The following is a 21,418-nucleotide window of genomic DNA, read 5'->3' on the forward strand; positions in this document are numbered from 1 at the left end:
CGTCTTAAAAATAATGACGTAGAATGGAATTGAAAATACCAGAATGGTTTCGTGAAATGTTTATTTCGGTTTGTATTTGCGTGTGGATCTGCGTGGTGACTGGATCACGTGTGTGTGCTTAGTCGTGGACTGCTTTGGTTCCCAAAACTAAGACCTTAAGTGAAGATAACTGTATCCCCTCTGCCCAGGATGGATACGTAAGAAACAAATTTTATCATACTAATAACTTAAAAAATCCACTTAAATATAAATAGACAAACATACGCTATACCAAATAAAGCACAGAGGAAAAAAACCTTACATGTAAAGGGCGTCCTGTTGTTAGTTCTTTGGTTAACATGCTTGCCTACACTTTTCCTTTGGCGCAGTATTACATTAGCTAGCTTCTGTCTGAGGAAAGCTAACACCGCAAGTTATAAGCCGTTATTTTATAATCAGCTCTCTTAAATTTGTTTCATAAGATTCTTGTGTTTAAAGTGAGAAACTTTTGCCAGTCTTGACGTTCAAAGCAGTATTGACTTCATCTTCCTCTCCTCTTCCTTATGTCATCAGCAGGCATCTCGTTCAACCGTAACTTCCCCCCCTTGGCTGTTTTCATAAAACCCTCAGGCATGCACACATGCACGCACACATACACCCAAAGCTGCTTCTAATTAATTCAGAGGCTTTCTTAGTGAATGACTCAGCATGACTCAGCAGCCTAACTGTCTCTTCGGGGATCCCCTTTCACCAAGTAGCCGATGTATTTTCAATAGTTAACCCATCTCACAGGCTAAAGAAGATTCAGATTTCTTCCAGTTGACTATTTTAGTCCAGCTCAATTATGATAAGTATCCAGACATATGTTAGGATAGGATAAAAAATTATGGAATTCAGGTTTAGAATGAAGAGATTCCCAGGACTGGAGGAAATTTCTATGATTCAGAAGTAACAGAAGCTTATTTTAAATTTATTTCCATTTATTTGCAGAATGAATTTTGTTTAACCGGTAGTTGGTACTGAGAAAGTCATGTTATTAACTGAGGGGAGGAAAGACCCCAGCCTGAGGATCACATGACAGTCAGAACCAGATGGACACCGTGATGTTTGTTTTCACTGCCTGTTATGATGTTGTGGACTTTGGACAGCACCTGAACTGGGTTCCAGAAGTTCCTTTATGGGAATTCCTGCTCACCCATGATGTATCTCAGTTATTGAAAGTGCATGAGAGCTGAGCTGCCATAAGGGAATTCTTGTATCCCGGTGGCAGGACTCCACCTGCGAGTGGGCATGACTCGAGTTCCCAGTCATTGGTGGTAGCTCCTGGGGCCTGAGTGGACATCCAGGGCCAGCTGGTGCTGGTTTCTCTGGTGACCTGAAGACTGGTAACAAGTAGTTATAATGGCTTGTCCTGATATCTCCACATTGCTTCCTATTGTTTTGTTGTCCTCACGCATCTAGTGACATGGTGCACACGTTTGCCTGAGTTTCTCAGTTGATGTTGGAGGGTAGGCTTTGAAAGTGTAATGTTTGAGAACGTTTACTGAGATCTTACTGCATGCTACACTTGTATTGCCTTTCAGAATTAAAGCCATCGAGAGTCCCAACAAAGAAGATGATACGCAGTGGCTGACCTACTGGGTAGTGTATGGTGTGTTCAGCATTGCCGAATTCTTCTCTGACCTCTTCCTGTCATGGTTCCCCTTCTACTACATGCTGAAGGTACGTTGGCTTTGCCTGAACTGCTCTGTTTCCATCCAGGTGTGTTTTTGCTTTGCTCCCTGACACTAAAATAAACTCCATTTCAGGACCTATCCACAAGGATGGGAAAAAATACTCTAATGTTGAGCATCTGTGGCTCTGCCTCAGGTTAGAAACAGGAAGACAGGATTCGACGTGTCTCACTTCTTTTGTATACTATCTTGGAAACAGCCTAAGCATTTGTGTGTTCAAGGTGTGTTAAGAGTAAAAGGTGGAAATACCATGACCTAGCACCAACAGTGCTATTAGTTTGCCAGGATCCCACCTTCAAGTGGCGATGTTGCCTACATTTGATGCAGAAGTATTGGAAATATTGGCAGGCTGTCGGTTATTCACAGTGGTGAGCAGGAGTCATTATTTCTGAAGAAACTATTTCTTATACAGATTTGGAGAAAAAAGATGTGAAATGGGCCCTCGGAGGAGGTCATTTTAATACCTCTGGCAGGTGCAGTAGTCAGGGATTGGCCCTGCCACGTCCTGTGTTTGGCAGACGACTAGCCTTGGTTACCACCTTGTGAGGAAAAGGAGTTAGGAAGTTGAAACTCATTCCTAACGGGACGTGTATCAACTCCAGCCATGCACCAGAGGTGAATGAGAATGAGAAAGTTCACACTTGTTAATTGAGTAATTCTTACTCTCTAAATGGGACAAGCTGTCCTCAGTTGATTGCTCAAGTGTCTTCCGTGGAAGAGGCCCTACTTCCTGTTAGTTGCATTGGATGTAAACAGTGCCTCAGGTTCACAGAGCCAGACTTCCCAAGCTGGAGTGGGCGGGTGGTCCAGCCCTTAGGAATTCTGGAGGCTCTTCTTTCCTTTCATACCCTTTATTTTTTGTTTTGAGGAAGATTAACCCTGAGCTAACGTCTGCTGCCAGTCCTCCTCTTTTTTGCTGAGGAAGACTGGCCCTGAGCTAACATCCATGCCCATCTTCCTCTACTTTATATGTGGGATGTCTACCACAGCATGACTTACCAAGCGGTGCCATGTCCACACCCGGGATCCGAACTGGCAAACTCCGGGCCGCCAAAGCGGAACGTGTGCACTTACCCGCTGCGCCACCGAGCCGGCCCCCCTTTCATACCCTTAAGTATTTGTTTTAATAAAAGTTATACATGAAATAAGGATTCAAATAGTTTTGTAAGATTGTTGAAGAAAAACAGCAGTTCTGCACTCCTGCCCCATGTATTTCCTTCCTTTAGAGGGAACCACTATCCCTTAATTTACGGCAGATTATTTTGTCATGTACCTGTGTGTGTGTTAATTTTTCTGTTTTATGCATTAGCTCTTGATTCCCACTGGAAGATAAGGATTTGCCTCCCTTTCCTCCCTTGTCCCTGCCACACTCACGCAGCCTTCCCATGTCCCCATCTTCCTCGGGTGTCTATATCATAATTTTGGTTAAACATGCGCCGCTGACATTATTATGACTTGCAAATACGGTTTAGTTGGGCCATATAGTGCACATATCATGTACATGTAGTGTTCGTACACAGTTTTTTATTTCCCCCGGAACCAATAGTTGTTTTCTTATTTATGAATTCAGACCTGTTTCTTTCTAGTGTCATCATTTCAATTTATCCTACTTTTTCTCCATTTCTATTTACTTTCTTTTTAAACTTTTAATCTAAAAAATTTAGATAATAGGCAATTAGATACAGGATGCTCTTTCAGGAAGCTCTTTGGTTTCCCCCAGCCGAACCACCGCCATATTGATAATATCTCGATTTTTAATTCTGGGTAATTGTGGTGACATTTCTTCTTTCTCTCTGGTCTGTTTATTTGTATTTTCTTTCTTCTTCCTGGGAGACTGTCTCACTCTGATCTTCCAATTTTCAGGTTGTTCCATTCTGCTATTTATGTCGTATGTTGTGTTCTTTTCTTTTCTTTTTTTTGTGAGGAAGATTGTCCCTGAGCTGACAGCTGTGCCAGTCTTCCTCTGTTTTGTGTGTGGGATGCCGCCAAGCGTGTCTCGGTCTGTGCCCAGGATCCAAACCTGTGAACCCCAGGCCGCCGAAGCAAAGTGTGTGAACTTACCCACCATCCCACCAGGCCAGCCCTGTGGTGTTCTTTTTCTCAATTATTGTATTTTTCATGCCTCATATTTTTGTTCAGCTCTTTCCTATGTTTTCTTGTTCTTTCATATTGCTGATATTTTCTCTTATTTCTTTTAGTACAGTTAGCAATCCAATTTAAACTTCTTGGTCAGTCAGTTCTAATAGTTTTGCTACTGATAGAATCTGTGGTTGACGGTGTGGTCTTTCTCTTGAAATGGTGGTTCTTTTCAAATCCCTTGTTATTTTTCCCATAAGCTCGTTTTCCTCCAGGGGTACCAGCTCCTCTGTCGGGCACTTCAGTCCATGCCAGTCCTCGTGGGGCTGGGTCGGGGTGGATGAGTCCTAGGCTGTGGAGCCCCAGGCAGCAGAGGAGCTGCAGTTAATCACTGTTTCCCCATAAAATAGCTCCTCAGGCCGAGGCGCCACCCTTTGCTCCCCTGAGCAGCGTTAGACGGAGATGCTCCTAAGTTGTGATTCACGGCTCTAGGGTTGGAGCAGGGCGGGGAGGGAAGGAACTGCCCTGGCTGCTTAGTCCCCACCTGTGTTCCTCAGCACCTGACAAGGACGGGGCTTCTATGCCAAAACCTCTGCTTTACGGAAAAGTACAGGAGAATGGTTTTTACCTTGGAGTTGTAGAAGCAAGACAAAATGTAAAGTAACAAAGAAAAAGATTTGATAAATTTGACTAATTTTAGAAAATTCCAGTGCTATATGACAATGAGCAGCATAGACAAAGTTAAAATAATGACAGACTCGGAGGATATATTTACAATATTTACACCAGATTAGGAATTAATATCCAGAAAATATAAAAATGTGTACAAGAAGAAAAAAGAAAAATGGACAAAGGTTATGAATAGACATTTTACATAAGAGAAAAAGTACGAGTAGCCAGTGAAGATCTCACTCGTGATCTGGGAAATGTGAGTTAAAATAGTGAAATACCATGCTTTGCTCATTAAATTGGCAGATATTTAAAGGATTGATAATATATGGTGTTGGGAAATGGATGGTGGTGGTAGTATATAAACTGGAATAGCCTTTTTAAGGGACCCTTTGACAGCTTCTTGTCAAATTGAAAAGTAATACTCCAGCAATTCTGTTTCTAAGTATCCTAAAGAAATATTAACCATGCATTAGAGAGCTGCGTAAGGATATTTAGTGCAGCATTTTCCCCCCTTTGGTGAGATTGGTACCTCCATGCCCTGGATCCAACCCATGAACTCCAGGCCACTGAAGTGGAGCATCTGAACCCAACCACTATGCCACTGGGCTGCCCCCCCCCCTTTTTTTTTTGGTGAGGAAGATTGGCCCTGAGCTAATATCTGTGCCAGTCTTCCTCTATGTTGTATGTAGGATGCCACCACAGCATGGCTTGATGAGCAGTATGTACCTCCATGCCCAGGATCCAAGCCTGCAAACCCCAGGCCGCTGAAGTCGAGTGTGTGAACTTAACCACTACACCACTGGGCCAGCCCTGCAAAATTTTTGGTTATAACTAAAAATTATAAAAAACCGAAGTGTCCATCAACAGGTAAATGGTTAAATGAATTCATAGTACATCCATATAGTTAAATGGAATGAAACAATCCATATGTACAGATAGAGATTTTGGCATAATTCATTAATTATGAAAAATTCTAGAACATTACATACAGTATGACACCATTTATGGTTAAATAAATAAATAAATAAATAAAGGGCCAGCCCTGGTGGCCTAGTGGTTAAGTTCGGCGCCCTCTGCTTCAGTGGCCTGGGTTTTTGGTTCCTGGGTGCAAACCTACAGCACTTGTCTTTCAGTGGCCATGCTGTGGGCAGCAGCTCACATACAAAAAGAGGAAGATTGGCAGCAGATGTTAGCTCAGGGTGAATCTTCCTCAGCAAAAAAAAAGAACTAAATAAAAAACAAGCTAAATAGTTAAAAAATTTAAATGAAAACATACTCATTATAGTTTCTTTTAATTTTGGCTGACGTTACCACAAATGCCTTCCTTATAAGATAGCTGAAGAATTTTCCTTTCAAAACAAATGGGAAAAAAAATTGGTCTGTGGGAAGATTTAAGATTTCAGAGATTGCTGGATTTTTGTGTTTTTGTCATTAAAGACATTTAGGGTTTATAAAAGTAATTTTATAATTTTCAATGTGGATATCACATATTTTAAATTCCAAATAATTTTGAAGCCGTTAATAAGATCCGTCTAATGGTAGTAATGTCGCAGTGCAGTCTCCAGTAGAAAGAAACTTGGCCTTTTCTCTGGGCTCGCCTGCTTGCCGTCCTGTCAGCAGAATCATGCACACCAGTATCTGACCTCAGACTTCCGAAACCTGAGCAAGCCTGATTTCAGCCTACCCCTGATCACCTCTGCTAACGGAGGCCACATGAGGTAGAGAGAGGATACAAAATGAGAGGTAATCACTAAATCATTTACATTGAGTTTTGAAATACCTTATAAAAATTGCTTTGCAGGGGCCAGCCCTGTGGCCGACTGGTTAAGTTTGTGCACTCTGCTTCACGGCCCAGGGTTTCACCGGTTTGGATCCTGGGTGCAGACCTAGCACTGCTCACCAGGCCATGCTCAGGCGGCGTCCCACATAGCAGAACCAGAAGGACTTACAGCTAGAATATACAACTGTGTACTGGGGAGCTCTGGGGAGGAGAAGACGACGACAGGGGAAAAAAAAAAAAGATTGGCAGCAGATGTTAGCTCAGGTGCCAATCTTTAAAAAAAAAAAAAAGTACAAACAAAAAATTGCTTTGCAGCAAATTTTCTTCCCTAATAGTAAAATGAATGTGCATTCATTAGCAGTCCAACTGCATGGCATCATGGTGTCGATGGGAATGAGAGAGGGAATTCACTGCATGTGTTCCAAATAGAGAATATGCTTGCGATGATTATAAATTGATTGTGGTGTCAATCATAATGTGTTAGTGGTATATTCTGAGTGGCTTCAGTGAACAGACTGAGAAAAAGCGTCTGAATTGCAGAGTCTATAGGAGAATATCCCATTTTAAGGGCTAGCATAGATCTAACCTATGCCCTTGCTACAGTAATCACGTGGAGGTTGTAGGGAGAAGTGAACAAGAGACCTGCCAGTAAGGACATGTTTAGTATTTTATCTTTTGCAGAATTCATATTGTTGGCATTTTACCCCCTATTTTTCTAAAGCACCCTGTAAGACTGGAGGGAAGTAAGAGGAACCAAAGGTTAGGCATCAGAGTTGGGTTGAGGAGAGAATATACAGTGTATTGAGCTAGAAATAGTGGATCATGCATGTTTGGAGCTTTACTCTGAGGTCTGAGCAGGAGGGTTTAAAAATAAATGAAAAAGCCCTTTTTCCTCTGATTGTAAAAGTAGTGTATGTTCATCCCTTTATTCAGCAGATTATGTAGAACCTCTGTGTGCCAGAATCTGTTCTAGGTTGGGGGGATACTGTGCTGAATAAAACAAAGTCCCTGCTGTCATGCCGTGTGCGCGTGTGTGTGTGCGTGCATGCGCAAGTGTTGAGGCGTGTTTTAGATAGAGAAGAAAATAGCATTTGTAATTTTACCACTGTTAGCATCTTAGAAAGTCTTCCTTTTTTTTAATGTGCAAAAATATTGGTCTATGTACGTAAACACAGAGGACTGTGTGTATATTATTGTCTTAACCGCGTATGTATGGTTGAGACTACATATTATATTATATTCAATATCTTACTTTTCTGTTAACAGTACTATGAGTATTTTTTCATGCAGTCTAATCCATTATAGATAATAATTTACTCATTCTCCAGTTGATAGACATTTAGGACATTTATCTTGCTATTATAACGAATGCTGCAATGGATATCTTTGCACCTCATTTAAATCCTTTTCTAGATTTATTTTTAAAACAAGATTGAATAAAGCCTGGCAAGTTTAATTCCCGATCCAGACTGTCACCTGTGCCGTTTTACCCGTTGAAAGAGAGCGTAACATTTCTATTCTTACCTTTGTAGGAGGCAAACAAGATAGAGAGAGCTTCTCCTTCACATGATCTTTTTTATAGCTTTTCTTGTGCCTGCTGAGCAGTCTGTTTTAACTGTAGCCCATCACTCTTCTTGTGGCCACATTACAAGGTCTTCCTAAGACTGAGTTTCTGATCAAGTGATTGCAGCGTATCAGGAGGTCAGTGTTGAAATATTTTTTTTTTCTGACATTAACGTTCAATTCTAACCAGGCTGGTCCCAACCTGTGCACATTAAGCATGTCTCTACCTTGGAAATACCTCTTCTGGGAGAAAATTGGATGGTGACAGCATTAGAATCACAGACAGAATTATCTGGCCTGTTGTAATTTGTAATTTAAGGAGTTGGTGTGTCAGTGCTAATAGTTCAGTTAAAATAGCAGGGACTCTGTCTGAACTGCAGGTGAGCGTGGGCTTGTCTTTGCTCTTGGGAGTATCATCGGCTGGCGCGTTGAGGTCAGCTTGATTAAAAGGCTGGCCAGATCGCTGTAGCTCAGGGTGTTCCTAGACTGTGGAACAGTTACATAGATTAAGGAAAGAGAGTTGTAAAAGCTGGTCGCTGCATATCACCCTGAGAGTTGGGCAGTAATTAACTTTATTTTTAATACAAGAAAGTTATTTCATTTGAGAACTGGAAAATGCTAAGGATGTAGGTAGAGAGCAGTAATTATTTTACTGTCTCAAGATAATAGCTACAGGGTATCGGAAAGAACTAAATTAGCAGTCTGGAGTGTAGCCTACAAAGTAATCATGTTAGAGAGGTACAGAAATGTAGACACTTGGCTCTGGTCCTGTCTGGGAGTCTTGCCTTAATTCGTCCAGAAAGGATGAATGCATCAGCTTTTCTGGATTGCTGACGCGTTGAGATCTACATCAGCATATAATATTTCAGAGATTTTCAACAACAGTAAGAACTGTAGGACTTGGTAACACTACTGCTTACATCTTGTATACTTTCTTCAAGTACATTAATCTGTGACTTTCCTAAAATCCTGCAGAAGAGAGGAAATGGACTCTTCGAGAGGTTGTTTGATCTACCTAGAGTCATAGAATAGATCAGCTCTCCTGATTCTTAATCCAGTGAGTCATTTCTACTTCACCTTGCTGCCTCTGGTTATAATGTGGGTATCTGTCTCTACATCAATAACCCATTCCTGAAAATCAGATATTCTACGTAGGAATACAAGCCAGGAAACTCTTTCCTATAATTTTAAATGGTAAGAGTTAAAATGTATTACATGACAATCTACAACTCCATACCAATTTCCTAAACATTAATAGAACACAGCAAAATACTCCTATATAAGTAAGAAGTCTCACATTAGGATGTTAGATGCTAAAAGCAACACTTCTTGCTCTCCAAATAGTTAATACAGTTGGAAAGAAACTGTGGCTTTGTATGCAGTAGTACATGGCACATCCCCTTGGACACTGCATACTCTTCAAAATGTCCATATAGAATTCTGATCTTCTGTTGAGAACGTAACTTTTCCCTTTCCTGTACATCATTTTGTTTAAATTGTCGTATTGAGTTTGGGGTACGTATGTAGTAGCATTACCTATGCAAGCAACCAATGGAAAACATTGTATGTTGAGATGTTAAAAACCAAACGTCTTCTGGGGCTGGCCCCGTGGCCGAGTGGTTAAGTTTGCGCAGCGCGGTGGCCCAGGGTTTCGCTGGTTCAGATCCTGGGCGCGGACATGGCACCACTCGTCAGGCCACGTTGAGGTGGCGTCCCACATGCCACAACTGGAAGGACCTGCAACTAAGATATACAACTGTGTACTGGGGGATTTGGGGAGATAAAGCATAAAAAAATAAATTAAAAAAAAAAGGGGGGCATGGGGCCCAGCCCAGTGGCACAGCGGTTAAGTGCACACGTTCAGCTTCAGCGGCCCGGGGCTCGCTGGTTCGGATCCTAGGTTCGGACATGGCACCACTTGGCAAGCCATGCTGTGGCAGGTGTCCCACATATAAAGCAGAGGAAGATGGGCAGGGATGTTAGCTCAGGGTCAGTCTTCCTCAGCAAAAAGAGGAGGATTGGCAGCAGATGTTAGCTCAGGGTTTATCTTCCTCAAAAAAAATAAATAAAAAGGGTGTATGTTGGTTCTGGGATTTGATTTTACCCCACTTAAAGCTAATAAGTTAGCCTGCTAACTGTTTCATGGATGTTGGTAGAAGACTCAGTATCTTTGGGACAGAGACCAAGCCCCTACTGTGCTAAATGCTCCAAAAATGTTTATTTTCTTACAAAAATCTATGTGAGATAGATTTTTTAAAATTTCAATTAATACCTATTTTATAGAGTCAAAAACAGACCTAAGCAATTAAGTAACTTGCACAAGGTTTGCCCAGCTGGTAAGTGGCAGAATCCGGATTGAAACCCGTTTCTCTGAGCCCATTCTCATATATATAGTTCTCTTAGAACCTATTCATTGGGCGGAGAGACCTGTATATATACCTTTAGATCAAGATTTTAAATTTTGTGTTCTTTGTCCTGTATTCTTACTAGTTTGTTTGATATATCAATTTCTGATGGAAGTGTTAAAATCTACTATGATTGTGGATTTTGTCCACAATCTATCTGACTTTTATTTATGTATTTCCAAGCTATATTTGGAACTTAATATATAGCTTTATATAATTATAAATTTATATAGTTATAAAAATAAAAATTGTGTAATTATAAAGATATAATTTAAGTATATATACAAAGCTGTATATCATTTGCATATTTCAAAGATATACAGGTGGATCTATATTCAAGTGAATCTGTTGGGTGAGTTGTTTTCCTTCCTTATCACTCTGTTTACTTCTTGTGCCCTAAGTAACATTTATGTCCTATTAATATTAGTATGTAAACTATTTTGGGAGTTGGTATTTGTCTGATACAAATGGTGGGACGAAAATCTCTGTAAGTGTCCCTAATTGGTTTTGTCTTAGGTGTGTTTCCTGTAGGAAGCATGTAGCCCGTTTTGGTTAATCCAGTCTGATAACCTCTGTCTTTTGAAAGCTTGCTCCTCTGCTCTTGTGAGTCGGTACAAATTCTGATTCGTGAGTGTTGCTTTCCCAGAGTTCTGTAGTTCAGATAATTGACAGAAAGTAATCTGTTGAGAATATGTGTTTTATTTTTTATTTTGAGCGTAATAGAAGTTCAAAATGTAACACGAATTTCTGGGAGCCAATTTGGTACTGATGGAGTGAACTTTGGGGCACAGATATATGCATTGGAAGCCCAAAAGACTCTCTCAGGAAAGCAGTGTAGCGTCTTGATTATTTGAACATGTTTTTTGGTTTCGAATAACAAGGACTAAGGCTGTAGAGTTAAATTTGTGGCATAAGAAGTTGAGAGATTTTTACTTTAAGGAGAAGTTGTAAAAAATACAGATTTGGAATCTTAAGAAACGATTTGTTTTTAATAGAGTCTCCTAGGCTGTGTGGAATACAGCACAGTTAGAATCTTTAAAAGAACCCAGTATGTTGTTCGTTAAACTTTCTAGGGAAATGAGCACATATCACTCTGAATATCCCCTTTTTTGCTCTTTATCCAGTAAAATGCTTGGATGACTTGAAGTGTTGGGTTGTTATTTATCATCTGAATAAACAGTACAAGTGTTTGGGATGTAAATATAGTGTGACAGTTCTTGTTTTCTAAGTTCTTATGGCAGAATTCTTGTTCATTTTTTATCTCAATGGCAAAACAGAGCCATAAGGAAAGAGTTAGGAATAATACCTACATTCAGGGTAAAAGAGGAAGGACAGCTGCCTGTGAAGACTCCTTGAAGGCCGAGATCTACCCAAGACTGAGACTCCACTGAGGAAAGAATTCGGGAAGGGCCGGGGTGTTTTTTCTGTAACAGGATGAATAAATGTGACAAACTTACCAGGGTTAGCTTACTAAGAGAAAGCCGGAGAGATGCGCGGCTTCTCTAGGGGCTTTACATGCGCAGGTAAGTACTATGTTTTTTTAAGTTGATTTTTAAGAGTTAGAATTAATGAAAGCCTCTTGTAGCTAGAAACTAGTAAGCGGTCCAAGTTAGGAAGGAAGTCAAGCTGCTGGACTTGGTGTGTTTTACCTTTCCTTTTCAGTCTCATCTTTTCTTTACCAGCTTTTTCCTTATTTGTTACATTTTTTCTGTCTGAGAAAAGTGCACCTATAGCCTGCAGAAAACACAGGAAATACTGTTGGAGAAAATAGCAGAGGCAGTGCCACCCCCAGCGTAGTGGTGGGCAGTGTGTGTTGTGCGGGTGCCCACCGCCCTCCTGTGACCGCGCCGCTCTCGTTCTGTGCAGTGTGGCTTCCTGTTGTGGTGCATGGCCGCCAGCCCTTCCAACGGGGCAGACCTGATCTACAGGCGCGTCATCCGCCCTTTCTTCCTGAAGCACGAGTCCCAGGTGGACACTGTGGTGAATGACTTGAAGGACAAAGCCAAAGAGACTGCAGATGCCATCACTAAAGAAGGTACGACTTGGGGACAGCTTAGGTCAGCATGTGAGAGGAAATGGGGGACACTGGGCCCAAAAGAACAAGCTTCCTCGCCTTCTTGTTCCATCACCTTTCCTCAGCCAGATGCTGAGGCTGCTCTGGGACTTCTTTACCAAGACTTGGCCTGTTGCCCTTTACTTTTCCCGGGATTCTTCTAGCGTGCTGCATTTAACCCACCATTCAGTCAGCACGTTAGGAAAATGACTTTCCTGTGCTGGGCAGAGATTTTAGAGGATCATCTGTATTTACATACAAGTACACTCTTTAATTCAGTGCAGGTTGAACTGCTTAATATGCTGTTAGAATTTCTTTTGTTACAAGTCCAAGAGAATGCCCTCTCTCTCAGCTCTCCTGGTTTTCATTCATTCAACAGATTTTTATTTAGCGAGGTGCTGAATATGTGCCGAGCATGTTCACAGTGCTGGGGATGAACCAGTGGGCCACACAGACCATAATACTTGAACTCACAAAGCATACAATCTTGTTGAGAGAGAGAGATGGTAGAATTCAGAAGTAAGTTATATATACTTAGCAGATTAGATATAGATAAAATAAAGCAAATAGAAAGAGAGTGCTAGGGGCTCTAAATCACTTAGAATGATTTCAGAAATCCCCACCAAGAAGGTTATACTGAATCAGACTTGAAAGTGGTAAAGGGAGGAACCATGGGGAAGAATGCTCCAGATAGAAGGAACAGAATGTGCAAAAGCCTAGAGGTAGGAGCACTGCGATTGGAAAGGAGTGATCTCGAGGAGTCGAAGGAGACGAGGTCAGAGAGGTTGGGGAGTGATGCCATATAGGCTGATATAAAGGCTTTGGCTTTTCTGTGAGATGGGTGCTATTGGAAGATTTTGAGCAGAGGAGCAACATGCTCCATCCCGTGTTTTAACAGGATTACTTTGGCCAGTGTACAAAGAATAGTCTGAAAGGGGACAGGGAAGAAATCGGGAGACCAGTTAAAAGGTTATTGCAGGGGCCAGCCTCATGGCCCAGTGGTTGGGTTTGCATGTTCCGCTTTGGTGGCCCAGGGTTTCACCGGTTCGGATCCTGGGCACAGACATGGCACTGCTTGTCAGGCCATGGTGAGGCGGCGTCCCACATAGCACAGCTGGAAGGACCTACAGCTAGAATATACAACTATGTACTGGGGGGCTTTGGGGAGAAGAAGAAGGAGAAAAAAAAGTTGACAACAGATGTTAGCTCAGGTGCTAATCTTAAAAAAGAAAAAAGTTTAAAAAAAAGGTTATTGCTGTGATCTGGCTGGAGAAGATGATGATGGCTTGGTTCACAGTGGTGGCAGTAAGCGGTAAGAAGTCATTGGATTCTTGGTATATTTTGAAGGTAGAAGCAATAGGATTTGCTTATGGGTCAGGCATGAAGTATGAGAGAGGAGTCAAGGTCGAGGCCAAACTTTTTAGCCTGAACGGATAGAAGGGTAGAATTGCCATTGAGCTGGGGAAGACTGGGTGTAACAGGTTGAGAGGGGAAAATAAAGAATTCAGTTCTGGACATAACTTTGAGGTGATCTGTTAGGTACATACATGGAGTAGTCAGCCAGCCAGCTGGATATAGATGTCAGGAGTTCAGCAGACAGGTGTGGTCTGGTGATATAAATTTGGGGGTCACCAGCATATAGACAGTGTAGTGAGCATGAGACTGGATGAGGTCGCTAAGGGATTGAATGTAGTTGGAAAGAGGAGGTCTGAGGACTCAGCCCTGGGGCCCCCACTGTTTAGAGACTGGGAAGATGACAAACAACTAGCAAAGCAGACTGATAAGGAGTGGCCAGCTGAGGTAGCAGGAAAACCCCGAGACTGAGGTATCCTTGGGGCCGAGTGAGGAAGGTGTTTCAAAGAGGAGGGAGTGATCCATTGTGTCACGTGCTGCAGACAGGTCAAGTGAGATAAGGACTGACACTGACCATTGGATTCAGCAATGAGGAAGGCCCTTGACAAAACGGATTTTGTGGAGAGCAAAATTGAAATGGATTTGAGAGATGGGAGGAAAGGCATGAAAGAACATAGATAAGTCTTTTGAGAAATTTCCTGCAGAGGAGCAGAATGGGGCTGAGCCTAGAAGAAGGAACTGGGGTCCTGAGGATTTTTATTTTCTTTTTTTTAAAGTAGAAGAAGCAAAATATGTTTGAAAATTAATCCTCTCCAGTAGACAGCAAAAAAATGGTGTGCGTGAGAGGGTGAATTGCTGGGGTTCTGCCCTTGATTAGATCAGAGGAGATGGGACCTAGTGTACACATAGAGGAGTTGGTCACAGGAGCAGGAACAGTTTAGAACAACAGGAGGGACATCAGTTTATGGGTGGAGATGCTGGTAGGTGAGTGTATGTGATGGTGGGTGCTTCCAGAAGTGATTTTCTGATGCTTCAAACTTCTCAGTAAAGTGGTTAGAAAGATCAAGTGAGAGGGGACGAGGAAGGAGGTGATAGAGGAGAAGCTGTGAGTGAAATCCTTATCTGGACCAGGGTCAGCAGACCTTTTCTGTGAAGGGTCAGATAATAAATACTTTAGTTTTTGCAGGCCATCAGGTCTCTCTAGCAACTATTCTCCCCTGTCACTGTAGTGTGAAAGCAGCCATCAATAATACATAAACCAGTGAGTGTGGCTGTAATTTGCTGGCCTAAGACAGTGTCAGGTGATTGCGAGGGAGTATTAAGGCTCACATGAGATTAGTGTTCATTAATTTCAAGTGAGACCAGTTTGTCTGTTTTTCCCCAGACACATTCAGCTACATGGGTGCAGCCGCAGAATAGGTGGAGAGTTGTGTCAAAGCTGATTTTCCTAAGTATGAACCGTGAAGTGAGAGTGGGACTGAGGAGTGGTTAATGTTTGACGATGGAATTTAAGCTGAGTGATAAGGGAAGCGAGGACATCAAGGGAAGTGAGGAGCAGCGGAGAAGGTGATAGGATCGTTGGATTATAAAACCGGGTGGTGGAGGAAGAACTCTGCCTCCGCATCCTGGAGGGAGCGAGCTGCAAAGATGGGAGGTCATGGTGGAGTGTGGGAACCTTGACGCCGAGAGTATAGAGGGACTGCAGTTACTGGCAGAGACAAGGATCATGGGAGTGAGTCCTGAGGTTGGCAGGAGTAGCTAGGATCCAACACAAAGTTGCTTGGAGGGGAGAAACTAAGAGGCCAGGATACTGGAAGAATACTGAAATCACCAGTAATTAAAATAAGAGCAGTGTTGGAGAGTGATGTTAAGTTTGGAGCTAATCTTAGAGAAACCAGGCAGCATGGCAGCATAGCCCATGGGTCAGAGATGACTGGAAAAGAAAGGCTAGTGGGAGATAGAATCTGATGGCGTGAGATTCTGAATGTGGCAGCGAAGAGCAAGGACAGCGCTCGCCAGACCTCCAGCCCAAGTAGTGCTGGGGTCATGGAGGGAAAAAACAGCCACCACTTGAGCAAAGTGTCCTCAGGGGACAGCCAGATTTCTGTAAAAGCAAGAAAGTAAAGGGAAACATTTGGCGAAATGGATGAGGATAGAGGAGATTTTGCTAATGATGAGTCTTAAGTTCCAGAGCACAGTAAGGGTTTTAGAACTTGGAGAAAAGTGGGCAGTGGACATAGAATTAGAGATTGTTTTTATAGAGCCCTATGGTAGTTAGGAAGTGGGAGCTGGGAGGTGACCTGATCACTGGGAAGTACGGTCCCCACCAAGACAGGTCTGCAGCAGCACGGGCGTCCCTGCCGTGTTCTCCCCACTTCTCCCTCACAGACCCCTCTCTCCTCTGGACTCCTATTTCTGGGCATACAGCTCTAGGTTTCTTCAATACGTTTGTCGACAATTTTAAGGGTTTTCTAACTTGTAGCCTTCACATCTTCCCACTTTGGGATCACCAGTTTCTTTTTAGGAGATTTCTTTTCTGTTCCTCTCTGCCCTTAGCCTAACCAGCAACCTCTGGCGATGTCATTTCCATCTAGTTCACCCACATTTCATAGCCTCTTGGTTCTCTTACATATCAATACTGTAAAACTCAATTTTACTTTGATATGATGCATTCCTACACAGGAAGTATAAAAATGAAAATAAGTTTGGAGGAACTTACATGCTGCCGTATTAGACTTTTCTCAAAGCTTCTAGATTCTGCAGGAAGTAAATTTTTACAAAGGGCTAGTTGAGAGAGAGGCTTCAGTGTCTTCTTCAACTTTGTTCAGCAATGTTAATTGAGTGAGGGGAGAGCAGCTGTCAGGCAGCTGGTGAATGAGACACTTCACTTGACTCTGGGCTCCATCAAAAACAGCTGCGGTTTGTGGAATCTCACAGGAGGCCCTGGAAACTGCCAGGAAACTACCCCCCACCCCCACCCCGCCCCTCTTTCTCACACACCATACTAGTTCTTACAGCACATTCCAAGCCACTTGGTAATTAGGAAGGGGAAGGCTTAGTCTCCCAGAGGTGTAAGAATATTTTCTTGACGAACGTAGTATCTTGCCACCAACTCCAAGACTTACAGGAAACTCTTCCCCTCATAGGAGGAAATGGGGGCACAGTGAGAGAATGCAAATGTGTGTATAAATATACCATCATTTCTGGGTTCTGGGAATGAGGACTTTCTCTGATTTTTGTCACTGTGGGATAGATAGATGACCTAGTTGTCGTCAGATTGAGACACAGTGAAGTCATACATGTGAGCACCCAGACACAAGAATTTCTTGGTTGTACAGAGGAACACTATATGCTCAAGGAATCTCTGCTGCTTGTGATGCTTAAAGGAGGACGGAGGGCAGACGGCTTAAGTGACACTGTCACTACAAGAGGGCTAGGCTAGGTGACCTTAAAGACCTTTGCTCAAGTACTCAGGATTTGTGCTCTGAAGAGGTCCCTTGTCGGTTTCCTGGAAACTCTAGCCCTGACCACAAACCTCCCCATGTGTTCTCTGCACATGGGTCATCCAGGCTCTTATCTAGTAGCTACATTAGGCACAGAGCCTGTATTGCAAATAGCTCTGATAGAATTTTCTTTCCTCCTAACAGCCAAGAAAGCTGCCGTGAATTTACTGGGCGATGAAAAGAAGAGCACCTAAACCCCTGCCTGGATGGAACCTTTCTGCGCTCTCTGTACCTTCCCCTTGAAGCCTGATGTTATACTAGGGACTATGGCTTAATCATTTTAATAATATTGCCTTGGAAACATTTTTGATATATTAAAAAAAGGAATGTGTTATAAAATTTTGCTTACTTTTACTGTCTATATACATAGGGAGCATTTTAATTTAAATTTAATGCGATGGACAGTGTCCAAATCTTTGGAAAATATGTTTTGCCTCTGGGTAGGAAAAGATGTATGTTACTGTCCTGCAGGAACTATAAACTTAAAATTATATATCCCACAGGCTTTGTACTTCACTGGGCTCTCTCTGCATGCATTTTCTCTGTGCTTAGATTTTAGGATACTCTTTAAGGTTCTACTTGATGTAATGTACAATTTTGTATTACATGTTTTTAATGTATGTGTGCATACATATATGTAGGGAAATGTTACTGTCTGACTATAACATGCATAATGCTCATGGGGAGCACCTGCCAAAAGCTGAAGGTTCCATTGTGCTGGTGTGGCCTGCTAAATAATTCTTCAGAAAGTTAATACAAATGAGTAATATTTCAAATGAATAGTTAAGTGATAAATGAGGTTGAATGGAGATTGGCCTGGTTGTTTTCCTGACATTGTAGCAGCTGAATATCAGAGCAGCTTTGTGAAACAGTTCCTTTAGTAATAAATGTGGCAGTGTCACACACATCAGTCATCTACAGCTCCCAATGCCCTGTAGAACAGTAATACTGTCTTGTGGCCTTTTAAAAATCTGCTTATAAGCTTTAGATTTGTCTGTTTTTAAGATGCAAGGATGGGAAGTGTCCCTGGTTTCACCTTCAGAGCTGAGTAACATGTTGGTTTAGTCTTGTTTCTTTCCCAGTCTAAGGAACCTCCCGAGACTTGCCCGCCTCTGATTACGTGTATGTTCTTGTTTATATCACGGTACATGCTAACCAGACTCTAAGCGATTCTGGGAGAATGAAAGGAAGTATGATATAACCTATAATCTAGTTGGCAGTGGTTAAGTCAAACTGCCTACATGTTCTTTCCCTGGTCTTTAAGGTCAAACACATGAGGCTTCTCTAGTTTGCAAGTAAGAATCATTTGTAATCCATTTAAATGCCTCTATCTTTATGCTTTGTTTTGATAAATTGCATATAACTACATAGTTTAAGTACAGAACAAAAAAGTTACAATTATTCTCAACAGCTTGATCAGGCAGATAGTTTAGAGAGGCCTTGACAACTTGTTTGGACTAGAAAAACTGAGCTTTATACCAACCATACTACTAGGATCCTTCTGAATTAGACTAAACTGACTAAAACAAGGGTATAACAACTCACAAGATTAATACCTAGCCTGTAAAATATTTTTTAAGGCAAATAAAGATAACAGGTAAGATCATATTGATGTCTCATGATGTAAAAAATATTGACAATATCAAAAGTAAAGGACAGTATCACCCAAATATTATAATATGGATCAGGGCATTTATATATTTTTTCTGGGAAAAATATAATAGTGATTCATAAGGCATCTTATGTTAACATCACCTTGGAAAAAAAACTTTTAGAAGGCAAACAGTTTTATTGGGAGAAAATCAAGCCTTAGATTAAAAAAAAAAAAAAAAGGTATCTCTAGGAGTACTTAAATCCCTTTCCCCATAAATAAGGTACACTTTTTTGGTGGCAGAAGAATGAAAATTTGCAACTTTCAGCATACAGAATATATAATCAGATTGTTAGTATCCAGAATATGTAACTTTTAGTATACAGAATATCAGGCGAGATGGAGAGGCATAAAAGTTACTTTTGCTCATAATTACTTACAGGTTCCCATCAGTTTACAAACTACTACAGTAAGAATATATGTTCTGAATGCAATTTTTTTGTCCCTGTAGCTTTCTCCTACAGTGCATTCTGCAAGAAATTTAACTTAGTGTTTTTGGCAGTCGAAGCATACATATTGATGACAGAAGTTATGAGTTGAACAATTCATCAGTCTAGATTTTCCAAATATATTGCCATGACTAGAGTAATTGAAGACAAGCGTTTATTTGTAGATGAATTGTATTTTGGGGGTAGGTAAAGTTACAGAATCCTTACAGCAATTCTTCCCCTCCTTGAAAGCTTTCAGATCAAGAGTTACCCAGGGGAGGCTCCTACCCACAGCCTGAAGAAAATGAGCATAGCCTTTAAGGTACCACCGATCCTGAAGGTGTGATGTATTAAATGGAAATGGATGTAAATAAAACTCTGTTATCTCATTTGTTATATTTCATTTCATTTTGTGGGGCCTTTTTTTTCTTTTAATTTAGAATCATTTAAGCAAAATCTTAATATAAAAAATGAAATATTGCTGTTTATTAACCCTATTCCTCACCTGGCCTGTAATTTTCCCCTGGTGGTTACTGTTTGTTAGATGAAAGACTTTCCCTGAAGAAAACATACCAGCCAAAAAAGTTTCTACCAATAATTAGCACTAGATTTAAAGCCAATCTAAACCACTGCTTTCTACCCACATACTGCATCACACACGTCTCATATGACATAAGATAGTGTATCGCGTATATTTTGATGTAGTAAACACTAATCTGTGCCTCCAAATCATTCTGTACTTTGTCTTAAGAGACCAAGAAAAGAAGAACTTGAGAATTTTATTAAAAATACCTACTTCTAGAGTGTGCGCTCTGGTCAGCTCCATCTATCTGCCTTTACATGTCTTATGTCTAGAATCATGGTGTTTAGAATAACAGATACAATTCAGATCCTTAACTATCAAATATTACAATTCTATATAGTACAGCAGGAAAGTAAATTTATTTGAAAATGTTCTTAAAAGTTTTTCTGACTCCTTACTATTGACATAAAATCTCTTTACAACGCGCACCTCAGAGAATTAAGAGCAATAAGGACATTCTTTGGTTACAGCAGTGGGTCTCAAACTTTAGTTTGCATCAGAATTTCTGTGTCGGGGGAGAGGGGGGTTGTAAACACAGATTGCTGGCCCCCTCCCCAGTTTCTGATTCACTAGTTCCGGGGTAGAGCTGAAAAGTTTGCAGTTCCAACAAGTTCCCAGGTGATGCTAATGGTCCACTAACCAGGCTTTGAGATGAAATCACTGGGCTAGGTAAATGCTGTCTTTACACTTGAGTATACAGAGGTTTTCAGACCCGGCTGCACGTTACAATCACCTGAGGAGCTTTCCAAAACTGCTATCTGCCTCCAGTACCAGAAATTCTGACATTAGTCTGCTGTGGTACCCAGGTCCCAGTATGCTGTAGAAACTACTGCATAGCCAGGGTTGAGAACCACTAGTAGAGACGACTAAGAGGCCAAGAATCCCAAGATCAGAGAGTTTGTTTTAGCTAGTTAGTTTCCCTGGTGTATTAGTTTCTATTGCTGCTGTAATAAATTACCTCAAATTTAGTGGCTTAAAACAACAAAGTTATCTTACCATTCTGGAGGTGGGGCATCCAAAATGGGCTGACAGGGCTGCGTTCCTTCTAGAGGCTCTAGGGGAGAATCCGTTTCCTGGCCTTTTTCAGCTTTTAGACACCACCTGCACTCCTTGGCTTGTGGCCCCCTATTATTCTGAGCTGCTTCCCTTTTATAAGGACGTGAGTAGATTGGGCCCACCTGGATAATCCAGGCTAATCGCCCCAGCTCAAGATCCTTAATCACATCCGCAAAGCCCCTTTTGCCATGTAAAGTAACACATTCACAGGTTTTAGGGGGAGGGAGGGCATTATTCTGCCTACTATACCTAGTCTCTCGTTGGGTTAAGAAGTTTCATTATAAAGTCACCCCCAATATCAAAATAACTGCAAAGAACAACAAATGTGGGAGTGAAGGGAAATAAGGAGGGTCGGTGAAAAATGATCCTATCCCCATCCAAGTAAAAGACTGGAGGTTTATCGTCTGGAGATAGTAAGAGGATCTTTGGGGTCGGGGATATAGGTGGAAGTGATGAAGGGAAACTGCATTAAAAACAGGTTTGAGTGACTAAACGCTGAAACCTATTAGCCCCAGCCCACCTCCTCACTATGCTCCCCAGAACTGTATCCTCCTGAGCGAAGCTTGTTAGACTCCTCTCTAGG

General features: G+C 41.6%; 1 protein-coding gene across 1 annotated transcript in view; it reads left to right on the forward strand.

Annotated features, from left to right (window-relative positions):
* The window catches only part of REEP5 (receptor accessory protein 5), a 36,806-nt gene extending 17,221 nt beyond the window's left edge, over positions 1 to 19,585 (forward strand). Inside the window, exons 3-5 of the mRNA XM_070571294.1 lie at positions 1,563 to 1,701; positions 12,075 to 12,243; positions 17,262 to 19,585. Coding sequence (XP_070427395.1) covers positions 1,563 to 1,701; positions 12,075 to 12,243; positions 17,262 to 17,311 — 358 coding nt within the window. The 3' untranslated portion in view covers positions 17,312 to 19,585. The remainder of the gene's footprint in view (positions 1 to 1,562; positions 1,702 to 12,074; positions 12,244 to 17,261) is intronic.
* Positions 19,586 to 21,418: the final 1,833 nt, after the last annotated feature.

The sequence above is a fragment of the Equus przewalskii genome, chromosome 13 (assembly GCF_037783145.1).
Source record: "Equus przewalskii isolate Varuska chromosome 13, EquPr2, whole genome shotgun sequence".
In the NCBI taxonomy this organism is placed as follows: Eukaryota; Metazoa; Chordata; class Mammalia; order Perissodactyla; family Equidae; genus Equus; species Equus przewalskii.